The sequence below is a fragment of the Apus apus genome, chromosome 14 (genome assembly GCF_020740795.1).
Source record: "Apus apus isolate bApuApu2 chromosome 14, bApuApu2.pri.cur, whole genome shotgun sequence".
Lineage (NCBI taxonomy): Eukaryota > Metazoa > Chordata > Aves > Apodiformes > Apodidae > Apus > Apus apus.
Genome location: NC_067295.1, coordinates 9,629,991 through 9,646,225, shown reverse-complemented (window position 1 = coordinate 9,646,225; position 16,235 = coordinate 9,629,991). Strand labels below are relative to the sequence as shown.

The 16,235-nt window shown below is 38.5% G+C and overlaps 1 protein-coding gene across 1 annotated transcript in view; it reads left to right on the top strand.

Annotated features, from left to right (window-relative positions):
* The window catches only part of BMERB1 (bMERB domain containing 1), a 38,915-nt gene that overhangs the window by 1,845 nt on the left and 20,835 nt on the right, over window positions 1-16,235 (top strand). Inside the window, exon 2 of the mRNA XM_051632453.1 lies at window positions 15,853-15,976. Coding sequence (XP_051488413.1) covers window positions 15,853-15,976 — 124 coding nt within the window. The remainder of the gene's footprint in view (window positions 1-15,852; window positions 15,977-16,235) is intronic.

The following is a 16,235-nucleotide window of genomic DNA, read 5'->3' as shown; positions in this document are numbered from 1 at the left end:
TGTTGATAGGACTAGGACCAAGGGTCCAAGTGTCTGCACCCTGGCTCAGCTGCTGAGCTGCCTTTCTACACACTAGATTCAATTTAATGAGAATATTTCTCTGTGTATAACAATTTAGATATAGAATAGGAAGTAATCTAGAGGCCATGGTCTGTTCTTTGAAAAGTAGAAAATTACTATATTAAGACTTTGCTATTTGAATAACTGATCCTTTTTTTTTTTTTTTTTTTTGCTCATAGGCTTCAATTTAAAATGTTGCAGAGTATTCTATTTATGGTTGTTGTTTTAGATGATACCTGCATATCTTTCCCATTTTAATACTAACACTGACTTCTGGTCACAGTTCCGTATTGATTAAAAGAGATGGATTTAACAATTTACTTTAATGCTCCCTTACAGCATAGGTCCTAAATTGCATGGCATAACAGTAGTCTCCAGAAGGTCTGGGAAGAAGCTGAAAAAGCACCATTCTCTTTTTTACTATTGTAAAAAATTAGCCTTTAGTATTTGCATATTGCTTTAAATATGAAATGGTAAGTAATAGTATTAACAAAAGCAGAAATCTATTGCTGTATATGCATTTGCCCTTTTTACTCTGATGATTTGTGTCATAAATCAAGATCTCTTTGGAGGTAGAACTTGTGTATCTGTACTTGTGTATCTGTACAACACTCTGCACAGCAAGGTGCTGTGAGATGGCAGTGCACTCCAGAGCAGCACCAGTGAGGTGATTTTATCTAGTTCTGAGGCTGCTCTGATTTGTTCCTACAGCAGAACAATAGTACTGTCCCCAGGTTCACAGAGATCCTGGGCTGACCATGTAAAAGCTTATTTCACCATATTCAGTTACTTCATCTTGAAAACCTTTTCAAGCTTGTCAGCCAGAAAGAGGTACTTTTATGTATTTATATGCTCTGCTGAGAGTGGTTAAAACACTGAAAACATCCACTATTTAATATTTTGTATTTGCATTTCTTGGCAGGATGGCAAGGTGGATGGCTTTTATCTATCTGGAATATTTTTGGTTTGAGACTAGTTTGTTTTAGAAGTGCTATTATGTACAGGGATGGTCTTTCAGCTTGTAGAAGCTTGAAAAGCTAGAAAGGAAACGACTACAGATTGCAATAACATAAAGTGCTCCTGTAGTCAGGTCATCTTTTCTCTTTGGTGAAAAAAGAATGAAGAAAAGGCATTTATACCCTGGTTATGGGCACATGCATTATCCAATCTACCGGGAAATGCTTATGTCACTGTTAAGGCCTGATTTCATTATCAGAACAGAATGGCTGCATCTTAGAACAGGATCTAGCTCATGATGTTTTAATGTTGCTTAATAACATTTTGTAATAATTTGAAAAATTCCTGTTGCAATATTAAAAAATCAATTGAGTAGGAACAGAGAAACACATTTGTCTTGTACAGCAAAGCCTGTACAGCTAATGTCCTGTAACATCTATTTGTCATTCTGATCCCCAAAGAGTAGTTAGGATGGGTTTGTGTCAATCATATGCCTGTAGGTATTGCTCAAAAAGTAGGTAAATGCCAATTTGTTCTTGATTTTTTTTGTCAGGTTTATGCATCTAGTACAGACAGACTGGATCATATGTTGGTTCCCATGAGACATCAGCGCACTCCTGTGTATTCATGCTAGATTGGCCCCAATTGACTGAAAAAGCAGTCTTAATGAGACTCTTAACAAAGGTGGACACAGCCATGGTACATGATGGGTGGCACAGCTGAATGTCCTCATTCATACTCCTCCTGTATTGCCTTACCAGAGTGAAAGGTGACTTGTGTTGTTTCATGAGACAGGAAGGAGATGTAGTTAGAAAGCTGCGACGGTGCTCAGGGCTGGCCAGTCATAAACTACAGAGCAGTAATGGGAATTCAGGAGTTCTCAGGATGAAGGAAGACCCATGAGTTGGGACGGACAAGGGACTGAAATTTTGCTCTGCCCACAGTTAAATCCAAACCTGCATTAATTATAGCTGTTTCTATCCTCTGGTAGTTAAATATTCCAACAACACACATTGGGGCCTTCTTCCATAATAGCCTGCATATTGTACTAACATCCACAAACCCACTTCAGTGGGTTTGCATAAAACCTCTCCAGTCAGTCAGGAATGCACTATGATCCTGCCTATCATGATACTTCCTCAGTCTCATCATGTCTCCATTCTGATTTAAAAAAGAAAAAAATAAATAAATTCACAGACACAACCAGAATTTATATAGCCCAACTATCACTGCTGTTCCTTCACAGTGATGTCTTTGTGTTACTGTACATTTCCATAAATTGTTAATTGTGTCTATTAATAGGCAATAAACCAGACACAACAGGTTAGGCTTATTCAGACCATCTATTGAGATAGGTGGGAAAGAATCTAACCAAAGGATATACATAAATACATTTCAAAGAGCCAGAAGAATGACGTACAGAGTGAGACTAATCCAGTTTATACTATCTACACATTGTCTCATCTTTCTAATTCCTATTCTCACAACTGAGTGCTCCAGGCAGCTGCTGAGACAGAGGAAGAAGGAAAACAGAAATATTTCAGTGCCTCAGAGTGCATGACTGCTAAAATATTGGTGAACAATGGGAGGAACTGTGACCCTTAGAGCAGTTTCTTCTGGGTGCTACTTCGTGTTGGTCCCCCAAGTACACGGAGTTCTGTAGCAGAGACCCCCACAGAAACTTTACTATCTGGTGACAGAAATAAAATCAGTTAATGGGCTACCCCTGCCCCCAAAGCCTCCCTATCATATTTCATGAGTTTTGCCCTTCTTTCATTTTTCTATCTAGCTATGGGCTACACGTGCTTAAAGTTTCTCAACAAAATTACAGCTAATTTAATCCTTAATTTTTCCTCTGGTTCTAAACATAATTGTCTCTTGATGCTACTTTGTATCCTACAAAGCCCAACCTGTCCTAAAAAGCACAGACAAATGAGAAAAACAGTAACCAGACCCACCCCAATCTGATCAAAGCCAAAAGGGTTGAGTGTAGGGAGGAGTATGGCTAATCCTGGATAAGGGCTACCTTGCAAAAAATGCTGGTTATTATGGATCAAGATATACATCTAGTCAGATATGTCGGCAAAGACATTTCTCTCTGCTGAGATACTCATAAATCAGAGGGTAAATGACTTCCAAAATTTCTGTGCCCAGCTGTGTGTACCAAGCAGGAAATAAACATCAGAAAAAACTTTACTGTGAGAGTGACAGAGCACTGGAACAGGCTGCCCAAAGAGGCTGTGGAGTCTCCTTCACTGGAGACATTCAGAACCCACCTGGTCACGTTCCTGTGTGATGGGCTCTAGGTGATCCTGCTCTGGCAGGGGTGTTGGACTGGATGATCTTTCAAGGTCCCTTCCAACCCCTAAGATGCTGTGATTCTGTGAAATGAACACTTAAAGTGTAATGTCATGTTTATATTCAAACCAGTGTCAACCAATAATTTTTGGAAAAGTTATAAATGAGACTAAAGTGTCATTTTTGGGACTGTTACCCATGAATTTTCCTATTTCTTTTTTAAGATATTTTACAGAAAAAATGCACTAGAACTGGAAAGTAGGACACTTTGAACTTCATGTATCATCCCAGCTGTTGGTAGCCTGTGTGATTATGGACTCAGTCTGTGTAATTTTTTTTACTATGTTTGATAATTGATCCCTTAGTTGCATAGCATGGCTTCATCAGAGAAACAACTTGTGAGAATGTGTGTGTGTGTGTCTGAAGGGTGCATTATAAATCAGAATACAAAACTTACATTCAGGACTAAGCATGCACTGCAAAGTACTGTGTCATGAGCACAAGAAAGGTTGGAACTTGGCACTCCATAATCATGAATCCCAAAGTGCTTTTCCTCTGTAGCACATTATGTTCCATTTTCATAGAAGTCTTACTTAGTAAAATAGTCCCAGAGGCTCAATACGTAAATAATGCTAATTTATCTCCATGAAATATATTTTGCTGTCTGACTGCAGAAGAAGCATAGGGTAAATGCATTCAAAACTTAAAGATGAAAAATGTATGCTTGAAGGGCAAACTGAGAAATCAGCAGGAGCACCCTTGGATAATTACGTTAGTTGCCCTTCAGGATCAGCAATGAAGCATTAATTATCAACAGTTTGTCAGTTCATAAAGGGCAAAATATTTGAGAAAATAATTTTAAGAGAATTTGTCATTAAATGAGGATGAATGAATTTCAGTGAGACAAGTGGGTCATTGCAAAAGCCTAATGATTGCCAACTACCAAAATGCAAGAGGTAATTTGTTATTGCAAGAACATCAGGGGTGTTTAAGGATCTTTTTATTGCCCTGAACCTTTCCCCCATCCAAACCGTTATTTTGTATAAAAACATTTGGTTTTTTTATATACTGATAAAGTTGGAACAAAATATTCTCATTATGAAGCTGTTTACTGGTTTTGTTTATCTCTTGGAGAAAACAAGTACAAAACCAGAAAAGGAATCATCAGTTCTACCATTAACACCCTTCCAGTAAATGAGGCCAAAGTAAATTTAGAATAATGGTACTGAAGCCAAACGAGCAAAGGAGTGACCTGACTGCCCTAGCAAATGACAGAGAAGCCTGACACTTTATTAGTTACAAATACAAAATGCAGTTCTGACTTCACTGACATCAGTAGAAATTTCCTAACTGATTTCAATAGAAGCAGAACTGGGCTTTGTGCCTTTGTATTCTCAAACTCTGTTCACCTCAGTTCTCTTTAGAAAACTGTTGAGGGAATCTGTGGACTGTCAGTTCCATGTGGATTCCCCCTGGGGATATGTCAGGCTGCCCCATGAGTTTGGTCCCTCTGGCTTCACTTCTCACTGGGCATGTCCTGTAAAGCCTTGGTAAGTAGTGATGAGTATTTGCTTCCTGGAGAACCGCTTGTATTGACAGGGATAATGCCATTTCAGTTTTCTTATCTTTGAGCAGTGAATCATATTGGAGCCCCTATGGTGAGTGGCTGTTCCTCAAACTATCCTGTTTCACAGGAGAAGAGGAATTCACATAAATTGAGCTATACATTTGTGCCCCTATTCTCCTTATCCAATCTGTAATTTCTCTCCTCTCATCGTTTACCATGGATTCCCATACAACTTCCTCTGGGCACTGTGCCTGGGAGGGGACTGAAGTTAATGCAGCTTGGCAGACTCTAACAAAGAGACATTTTCCTTCAGGCTGCTACTTGTCTGTAGCACAGACAGAATACGTGGGATGTGATAGTGAAGGGCACAGCCATGGAGTTTTGAAAGCCAGTAAAATCAAGATCCGTTTGTCTCTGCCTTAGTAAGGTGTGAAACATCCTATGATTGTGAAATTTCTTTCTTCCTTCCTTACAAAAAGTTGATAGTGAGCTACCTGTTTGTCTCAGTGATACAGATGAAGAGTCTGCTGAACTGCCTTTGTTTCCTCACTTCTGAGACCTCCAGGGAGGCAGTCAGCACAGTCTTATATCAGCCCAATGGCAGTTTTGGTAAGAAAATATTAGCGTATTTAAAGAAAACTGAATAAAAATTAAGTATGCAATTTACTTGGTGAAAACAGGTTGCTAGAGAATGACTCCACATCCACAGATGAAAGGCAAGTGCAAGCCAGATTTGTTTGCCAACTGTCACAATTATTTTGAGTTGAAGATGGAGCCCTGTGCTGTTCCACCCCAGTGTACACTGAGAAAACCAGCTGGTTTTGGTTCTACTGGCTCTGGAAGCTTCATCTTTAAGGAAGGGCACAGATTTTGGCTGTGGTTCTCTAGAAACACTGTGTGCTCTTTATGTTGGAGAACAAGATCCTAGAATGAGTTTGCTGCCTGGCCTTCCATTTTACTGCCAGATGGTATGCATTGCATGCCCAGGGCCTTAGGAATAGGAACATTCATCCCACTGGGAAATTATTTGTCTTTTCTCCAATGAAATGCTAAGCTCCTTTTTTTCTTGGCTTCTGAGGACCATCTTCTCAGTATTTAATTACTTGCTGGAGTGGGAATCTTTGTTATGTGAAGCAATTTCTTTACTGTCTAAAGCAATTCTCCATACCAGTATCACTCTGGCCTTTACTGGATTTGACTTGTTGTCTGTAATATTTATCCAATGGGTTTAAGTTTGCCTAAAATTGTCTACCAGCTGCTGGGAAGATAGTTAGAGCACTGTTAAAAAAAAAAAAACACATTAGAAAATCACTTCACAGAGATGGGGGTTTGGAGAGAGAGAAACAAGCTTTCTGGAATACAACTGGATAATTTCAAAATATAATACTGTAAAGATGTGAAATTTAGAAATGTCAATGGCCATTTTACTATTAATTCCCTCACAACATATGCTGCTCTTTATCCATTGATGCTCACAGCAAAAACCATAAACCGTAAAGAGGTTTTGCAAGACTTTCTGAGACTGAACATTTTGATGACTTTTTTTCTGAAACAGAAAAATAATGACAATAGGAAAAGCTTTTAAAAATACCAAACTAAATAAGCTTTAAAAAATGCAAGTTTTGTGTTAGTAAGACAGGATCAGAATATGACTCTAGTGAGGAATTAAAATGGAAAGCCACAGGCTATTTGCTTTAACCACTGAGCAAAATGACAGAAGTAAATGAGCAAGTAATGTATTTCTTGGAACTGCTTTTTAATTCTCCAGCACGTAAGACGAATCGAGGAAGGATGAATCTTTCCTTGGAGCATGGCTTAAATCCATTCTTGCTCCGAATGGGAATGTGCATTGATTTCAGTGGGAGCTCCACAGTAGGGAAGGTACCTACCACAGTAACTAACTGTACCAGTTTCTATTTACAGCCATCTGACAGCATTGAATCTCACACAGGACTGTGCACCGTTGGGCATGGAAACCCCTTCTTGAGTCTTCCTGATTCCTGGCAGTCTTCCTGAGCCAGACTAAAATAGCTTCTTGCAGAGAAAGGTGCAACTGAAAAAACTGACAATGGGGGCTTTTGGGTCAGACCTTCAAAGGCAATTGTCCTTCATTTTTTGTGTCTCATTTTTGATCCATTTTCTCATAGGAACAGCTGTCAGAACATATGCACTGTGCAAACTTTCCCACTGGGTTGCATGTAACTGCGTATTCTCCCAATTCTCTGAAGGACAAACAGCAGTTTAAAGCGTGCAATGTTGTATTTTCAATTTGTAACGTGATGGGAAAAGGTGAAAGGAATATGCAAAAAACCACTGGTGACTACATTGTCAGCATCATGATTTATCAGAACGTAAATAAAATTTTTGTCTCACAGAAATTTACTTTCAAAAATAAAATACAATTTTAAGCAGTCTGTTCCCCTGTGCTGCACCCCCCAACCTCCTGGTTTGAAGGCATTAAGAAGAGCTACTAAGAGCTAGGTACTTTAGGTAATAGCAACTCCTTTCTCTTTTGCATTAGCTTTAAGATAATCAGAAAGATATTAGAAAAGATAGCCCCTGTTCTCACAAATCAGATATATATAAACAGATAACTAATGCGGTTTGATTTCTGGATTATTTTTTTCTATATCTGAGGCAATGGATGTCACTAGAGAGAAGACAAAGGGACTGGTGCTTGTGGTGTGAGAAGCACTGAGGTACCTGGAAGACTAACACCATAACCTACCCAAAATAGAGAGCATGTATGAGAGCTCTTCCATTGGTAATTGGAATTTATAAGGAGGCTATCCAGTGCCCTTCACAGGAGTAAAATATACAAAGAGCAGGAAACAGAGTATCTTCTCATAGAATAAATATCCTTTTAGCAATTTCCCCAGGCTTCCTTTTTCTGGAGTGGTAGAAAGGCAAAGTATCCCAACTAGAGAACATTTTATATCTACTAGAACAGATTCTTGGAATCCTTATGAGTTTCTAGGTACTATGGAAAGTGCTCTTCTATCAACAGTAGGGAGTGTTTTCTCTATGTTATCCAAGAAGACTGGATAGCAGTGACATTTCTGTGGGCAAAACCAGGGCATTATCAGACGCTGGCTAGGGTAAGATGGGTGTTTGCTGGTGAGTCAAATAAATAGGCAGCATGGGAGATGGTCGTTGTGAGATGTGTAGCCTTCTAAATGAATCAGTTTATCAGATGAGCTGAAAACTGTGCAAACAGATGCAAATAAAATAGTACAAAACATTTACAGGATCACTTGCATATCAGTTTATACCCCAATCTGCACCAACATAAATTAGGTCAGAGATTATAAATTGAGAAGAAAGGTCAGTAAAAATGAGACTTATCACAAAAGGCTTACTTAATCCAGGAGGTGATTAACTTTGCATAGTGAGGAAATAATTAAAAGGAATTTGTATTGTTTCGGTTTTGGTGGGTTTTGTTTGTTTTGTGGGTTTTTTTTAACTAATAAGTTCCCATTAAAAATGATAATTTGTAAACATAAATTAAAATTCCAAACAAAAGGTAAATTCATTACTCAATCCTGTAGACTTTACTTAAATCACACTTCACAGCATCTTAGGGGTTGGAAGGGACCTTGAAAGATCATCCAGTCCAACACCCCTGCCAGAGCAGGATCACCTAGAGCACATCACACAGGAATGTGTCCAGGTGGGTTTTGAATGTCTCCAGTGAAGGAGACTCCACAGCCTCTCTGGACAGCCTGTTCCACTGATATGAAATACATAGCGATACATCTCCTAGAAAGGGGAGGGAAAATGCCACTCTGTTGCTTCAGTTACAGCAAGACAAATCAGGTTGCTAAGTTTCAGACTGACGTGTAATATGGTCTGGGGGAAATTGCTTTCACTCCTCACCTAAAGCCACCAGCCAAATGTGTGAAAAATCCTGCTGTCAGAGCACCTCGCAACAAGGAATGTGGTACTGAGATGCAAACTAGAGTTAATTTAAAAATGGAAATAACAGTAGGGAATCTGAAAAATACTCTTGCACAATTCAATTACAGTACTTTAAGTCTGTCGTAATTCTCTGCAGACCTAATTATATGGACAGTTCTTCTTTAAATCCCACTCAAAACCATTTAATCGTCCTTTACACACAACAGAAATGGCTCAATGCAAATGAACTGTAGTAATCTTGAAGAGTTTGTGGCTCAGTTCAGTCACTGGGGATACTGGAAACTGAAGTCTAAAATGGTCACACCAATCATGATTATGCCCTTCCAGTACTCTGTAATTGCTCTGAAAAATTTCTGTATGTGAGCAATTCCTGATTCTTGTCTATCAGTGTACCTGAAACATCAATAAAGATATTCTATATTGCTAGATTTTTGTATCTGATCTGTCACAGGAACTGTACTGAGACAATACTAAGTTGGTTACTAAGCAGTCGCTTGCAGACCAGCTTGCATCTGAAGGTGGGAGCTGTAGTGACCTTCCACCATAAGGAAAAAAAAGTTAAACCTGCCAAATTTACAATCTGGATATTTGCAAACTGTCTCAACTAAGAGATTAAACCAGAGGAGTCAGTTTCAGCTGAGTGGAGAATCACGTGAATCCACTAATAATGTCTCCGAGGTTTCTTAATTCGACGGGTCTTGAGTTTAAAAAGGATTTTATAAAAATACATTAATTCCAAACTCCCTTTGCTGTTTTCATGATTCTTTTTTCCTCATTTTTATGCATTTGCCCTCCAACAAGCTGAAGAGATGTGTGCAACCTTGTTATCATTGCCTGTAATGGAAAGTGGCGGGGGAATGCAAATTGCATAGACAGAGTCTCTAGGTCTTGGAATCAACTTCAAAGGAGCAAGGTTGAGCCCTATAATGGGAATGCCAAAGCCCCTCAGGGTTTTCAAGACCCAGCCTGTGTGTGTCATTAGGGTAATTTATGTTAGTGGCCATACTTCTGCCTACCCTGAATTTATTTACATCAGAAGCACTTCCTGCAAATTTCAGTCACATTTTTTACTTAGTATTATGGCACAATCAAATCAGGCCTGGGGCTGTCATTTCAATGTTTGTGGAAAGACTTTCATAGGAAGTCATATTATTCTTATATTTTCAAAGAAACATTGAGTCCAATATTAAGTTCTGACTTCTTACATATTTATTGCTGTGAGTGTTGGAACTGCATCTCCTGATCTGTAAATATGGTTTGTATTAGCTCTTAAACTGCTGCCAAGAGGGAGTACTACTGAGGAAAAATCCTGCCTCTCCCCCTAAAATTGACTGTTTAGGGGACTATTAAGAGTATTGAGAGTCACAGATCAAAGACATTATATAAAAATGGAGAAGGATATTACAACTCTCAGTAGTAGAAAAAAATCTAGATATAAATCATAATGATACTGCTATAAACCAGCACCAAATAATATATAGATTTACAGCTAGCATTTAAATCATTCTAGTTACAGATGATTAGGTAGCAAATTGTCCTACTGTACTGAGTCAGTTCCTTTCATAAGCAAACACCCTGAATCCAGATGGAAGAATATGAAAGCATAAATGGTGCACTATATTGAAGTGATGATTTGACAGGATGGATCCTTATGACTTCATATATGGAGGAGTCTGGAATCTGTGTGTGGGCAACTTCTGACTACAGAGGACACTGGACCCCAAAAAACTAAATACTGCCCTAAAAAGTAAAGCCCCATATAATGGTCAAATTCATCTTTTCTGCTTCCTGAGTCCAGCCTCCTGCAACTGCAGAGAACCACATGATACCTGACCTGTCTGTTTTTTCCTCCCCCGCAAAGTGTTCTGACTTTAACACGTTTAGTTCCTTTCTCCCAATATCCTACTTGAAAGACTGCTTCAGAATATTATTGCTTTGGATAGTTACTAGTTTCCAGTCTAAGTTTATAGCGTACCTCTTAATTTTACACCAGCCATTATAATTTAACATAAACAATCCTTTCCCTTGTACTTGAACCTTTCCTCTTAGCTACTAAAATCTCCATCCTCACAAGTAGATGAGTACCATAGTTTTGACAGCATCAAAACTCAGGAGAATGATGGAAGCCTAAGTGCAAGATAGAACAAATGGAATTTATCATGCAAGTACAAGATGGCAATATAGATTTTAAAATACATTAAGCCTAAATATCACATTAAGTCTTATGCATCACATTGGATTTCTACAAGAAGTCCAGACTGTTATGGATTCACAGAACTGTCAGAGAAGGATGGACAACTATTGAGAGATAAGCCGTTTTTCAGGGTACCACTACAACAAAAATTAAGCCTGTGCACAGAACAGTTTCTTAGACTTTGTCTTCCATAGGGGAAGTGTAAGATTAAAGGGTTGCATAACTACCCACTTAGGAAGTTGGAACTGTCATAAACTGAAAAAAGACAAAGCCAAGAATAATTACTGCTTATAAATTTCTCAGGATAACTAACAAGACAATACAGCATAAAAGATGCAAACTAAGCAACCAAGAATCTCAGTTGGGCACTGGGAAGATACAGGCACTTTCTTGTATCAAATGTGAAAGTAGTGTGCAATACTTTAAGTATAATACCGCAGAAACCAAAAGGACTTTAAGAGCTACAGGAAGGAGTTAATCTTCAACACTGTGAATCTGGCATTTATGTCTCAAGAGAAATCTCAGAGACCACTGTGTACAAAAGCCTGAAATGGAAAAGAATAGACTGCTGCCAACAGGCTTTTTGCAAGGTAAATAATGAAAAAGAAAAGGTCAAACCTTGAAGATAGTAACAACAAGAAAGTACAGGATAGGCAACTAAAAGAATCTTTTTATAACAAGAGGCTCTTAGGTATGGAAGAGACAGGGCAGTGATTCTGGAAGCACAGTGGGCAATTGCTCACAGTGCTTTTTATATTCTCTGCTTATCTAATTTTAAAATTGGGTCATATGGTAGAGTGTCAGTAGAAAAGACATTTGAAGCGAGAGCTTAGGTTGCAGTATGTCTATACTGTAAACCTGTGATAACTTTTAAAAAAACTACGCATTAATGACCTGGACAAAATAAATCCCAGTATTATAATTGTGCTATTGCATATAGTCATTATAAGTCAGGGTAGTCTATTATTAGAAACCAGGACAGAGTAATTTCATATATTACAGAAACATTATATTTGATATTCAATGCTGAGAGGTGGTCAAATACTGAATGAGAAGAGGCAGGTTACTAGAGCAAAACAAATACTCATTGTATCCATATATGACTTCTTCCAAAGGTTGATTTGTTCAGCAAATTAATTCAACAAATTAATTCAGTAAAATTTGAAACAAAACCTTCAAAAACTGGTGTATTTGCCATATAATAAATAAATCTTTTTAGGTTGCTCATGTCTTTCCTAGTCTTCTAATGCTGTTAATGTCCTACAATCAGAAGTTTTTAATTTTGATTTTTAAAAAGTATTTCCATAAGCTATCTGGGCAAAAGCACCTATCATCATAAGAGATGGTATTTTTTATTCTGTCCAGTTGCAAAATAAAAATATTTTCACTGCAGCTGATGCTGCAACAGTGCTTTTCCCAGCGATCCTATGCGTTACTACGAAAACTAGATTTCCTCTCCTCACACAAAGGGCAAGCTTAAATGCATGATAATTCATTTTGATCATCTTGGAGAGATGTTGTGCTTCTCTACAAGTTGTACCAGACATTAATTTCTGAGCTCTTGACTGAGGAACTGCTGAATGGACTGCAGATGTGAAGGAATTGCTCCAGTCTAGCAGTTTATCTCAGAACATAAATGATCTTTATGCAGCACAGTAGAGAGCTGAGGTGGCTAGTACTTTCTGTTTCAGGTTTACTGGAAGCATAGATGCACCACAATTCCACACAGATCAGAAAAATCCCCCATTTTGTTTTTCTCCTTCCCCAAATTATGGTTCAGAAGCAGGGATATTTGGTGACTGTAACATTCCCTAATATCCTGGCATTTCATCAGCTTTCAGTTTGTATCTCTGGTTCCTTCCTGCCAAAAAGGTTCACAGAATCCGAGGGGTTGGAAGGGACCTTGAAAGATCATCCAGTCCAACACCCCTGCCAGAGCAGGATCACCTAGAGCACATCACACAGGAATGCACCCAGGCGGGTTTTGAATGTCTCCAGAGAAGGAGACTCTACAACCTCTCTGGACAGCCTGTTCCAGTGCTCTGTCACTCTAGGGTTCCGTAGGGCTGCCAGATTTCACAGCTGCCTGTTGCAAAGCCAAGCTATATGAGTAATCAACCAGTCCAGAAGCTTACCCTGAGAAATGGAGCATGTGGAAAACCAGCTTTGGCATTTCTAGGTGTTCTGCTGTCTGGCAAAAACAGTGGAAGCTTTGATGCCTAGTTTAAGCCAGTATTTCAGGGCTCTAAGATTATCTCGTGTGCACTGGGGAGTTGCACTGCAGTTGAAACTTCAGCTTCCAGGGTTTTATGGAGAATTTAACATCTCCAGAACTGCAAAGCTGCTCTGAATGCTCATGCACTGATAAGGAAACCAGGGTCTTTGCATAGAGGCATTCTTTTTCACTTCATAGTAAACATCCTGAATCCAAGATTATCCTCCAAATACTGTGAATGCCACTTCTCTGACATTTTCTAGCAGACTCAGTTTTGTCAGAAAGCTACTGGCCATTGTTACTTTCAGCGACAAAGCACATCTAGCCACCTGTGATGGATGTGCTCAGTTTGTGTCAGCTCAAAGTGCATTTCATGGGCTCTACATGTCATTCATTCCAAAGTAACTGTGTTGCTCAACCCATTAAGAAGTATTAATAGGAAAAAAGTAACCTCTAAAGACAATAGTAGCGTGCAGAGGCTATTACTGGAGAAGCAAAAAAATACTGTTCTACTCCCCTGACGTGTGCTAAAGTTCTCAGAATCACTTTGGATCCAACTGCTATCAATAGCACTGAATAATTTTGCTTCTAGCAGGAAGCTGATGGTTTTTTTCTTCTCTGTTGTGCCTGTTTGAGGCTTCTCAAGGGCAGACACCTGCACCATGTCCAAACCAGCCCTGAGCCGAGGCAGTCAGACTAGCAGAAGTGGTGGGATGTGCTCAGCGCCATGCCAGTCAGGTCCCTTCCACACTGGAACTATCCTATGCCACCTCTCCAATTTCCCCCAGTCTACCCATTTTAAATTGCTCAATGTTGCCTGCCTGTTAGGGAAGCCAGGAACACAACATATTGCAGCTGCTTGTATTGTGTTTAGCTATTAGATATATTTATATGGTAATTCCAGCATAAAACACTGAACAAATACCATTCCACACAGATACAAAATTTACTGATTGTTAGGATTCACAATAATAGAAGGCTGCAGCAGGCTAGATTAGGAATGGTGTAGTTTTTTTTCTGCATAGGTTAGTTACTGGCCACTGCATCCTGCTCCTGATGGGTTAAATCAGAGAAAAAAAAACCTTCTCTGAGCCTTTGAAGACATTTGAGGTATAGTAAAAGGGTGGCTACAAGACGAGTCATTCATGCCTCCAGGTGACAAGCTACTTACAAACTACAGAAATAATCTGATTATTTTCATATGAATATTTTATCTGGACTATTTTGTACTATAAAAAATTATTTTTCTGCATTATGCAACTATTTCAGTTTCCAGCAAGTGCGTTGTTTTTAAGTTACACTGGTTCTCTTTTCATCTATCTCTGAACTGTGCCTCCTGCTTACTTCTGCTTTGGCCCAAGTAATAATGGTGTTGAAAATCTTGATTTTGCTACCTGAAACAGCATGAAAAGTGCACTTGCTGCACCATGCTCTATTAGCATTTAATAGACTTCACTGAAAAAGGATTGAGAATGTCACTCAATTCTTAAGAAAGCCCCAAAATTGCTGACCAAGGTTTGAAACAAAACTTAGCCATTAATAGTATTTTAACAAGGATTATCTATTATTGGTCAATTTAAGGGGTGGAAATAGGCCTCCAGTTTCTCAGTTTAAATCCAATGCAGGACAATGACTTAAAATAATTTTCAACTGAAGCAGAGGAGCCACACATCTGATGAGTGGTGTCCACTTTAAAGAAGCAGTGGAACTGATTTGCACTGCAATCCCTTAAAGAGCTTCTCTGCAGTCATGGATTGAACAGAGTCATTTAAGATGGTTCTTCCATGTCCAAGATGACAAAAAGTGGCAGAGTAAAATGTGATAGTTTTGGATTCCTGCAACATAGGTTTGGGACCCTTTGTGTTACTGAAACACCTCACCTTCTTCATGCCTCTGTCTTTTACAGAGATGATAACAGAAGTCCCCAAATAAGAATTACACCAGCTTATGGTTGTAGAAGCACTATAAGCTTCTCAGTGGACAACAGGCTTGCGTCAAGTGACAGCAGCAGAATTTTTGCTGATAATTACTTTTTCCTTATAACATTCCTTACTGATTTGTCTGAAACTATTGACAGTCATCATAATGCATTCTGTCACTTTGTGTTGTATCACTTCAGGCTTCTTTAAAAGTTTTATTTGCACTTACTGACTTAATGGGCATTTTATTTTTGGTTGCTTTTCATCACAGGTTGCTAATGTTCCATTTCTGGCTGGCACACTGAGGATAAAATTTGATCATTAAGTTAATACCCAGTTGAACTATACCAGTCTGCATTCAAATTGAAGCAAAAATAGTAGCTTTGGTTTTACCCCTTCAGTTTCTCTTATTAGATGTAATAGCTTGATAATTTTATTCCTATATAGTAATTATTTTCATGCTAATATCTTTTTGTGTATACAGTAATAATATTTTACTTGTTTCTTTGTAACTGAAAACTAGCCTGGAGATTGTAGAGCAGGCAAAATAGTTTCATGTTGTCACTGGCTATGACTCATCTCAGTGTTGTCTTCACTTTTGTTTTATGAACTTTGGCTTATTACCAGAAACAGAGCTTAATAACAATATATGCTAAAAAACTGTTGACTAATGCATGCCTGCTTTAAATAAAACAAAATGTTTCTTCTTTCTTTTATGAAAAAGATCAACTTGACATCATTTCAATGGCTGAAACAACAATGATGCCTGAGGAAATCGAGCTTGAGATGGCAAAGATCCAGAGACTTCGGGAAGTCTTAGTCAGAAGAGAATCAGAACTCAGGTTTATGTAAGTGTCAATACTGCTGGGAAAACACTATGCAAAATTAATCAAAATAAGAAAGAACGCTATTTAGAAAACTTTTACCTGCTTGACATTTTAAAAGGAAGAAAGATAAAGAGCATCCAAGTTAGGTGAATGCTTGCAAAATGCCACAGGGAAAATATTTTTGTAGTTGCAAAGGAAATTACCATTTTATTCAGCATCTTTTTTATTCAGCATGATTTGCAGAAGACATAAAAGGGATCTATTACTTACAAAAGGAGAC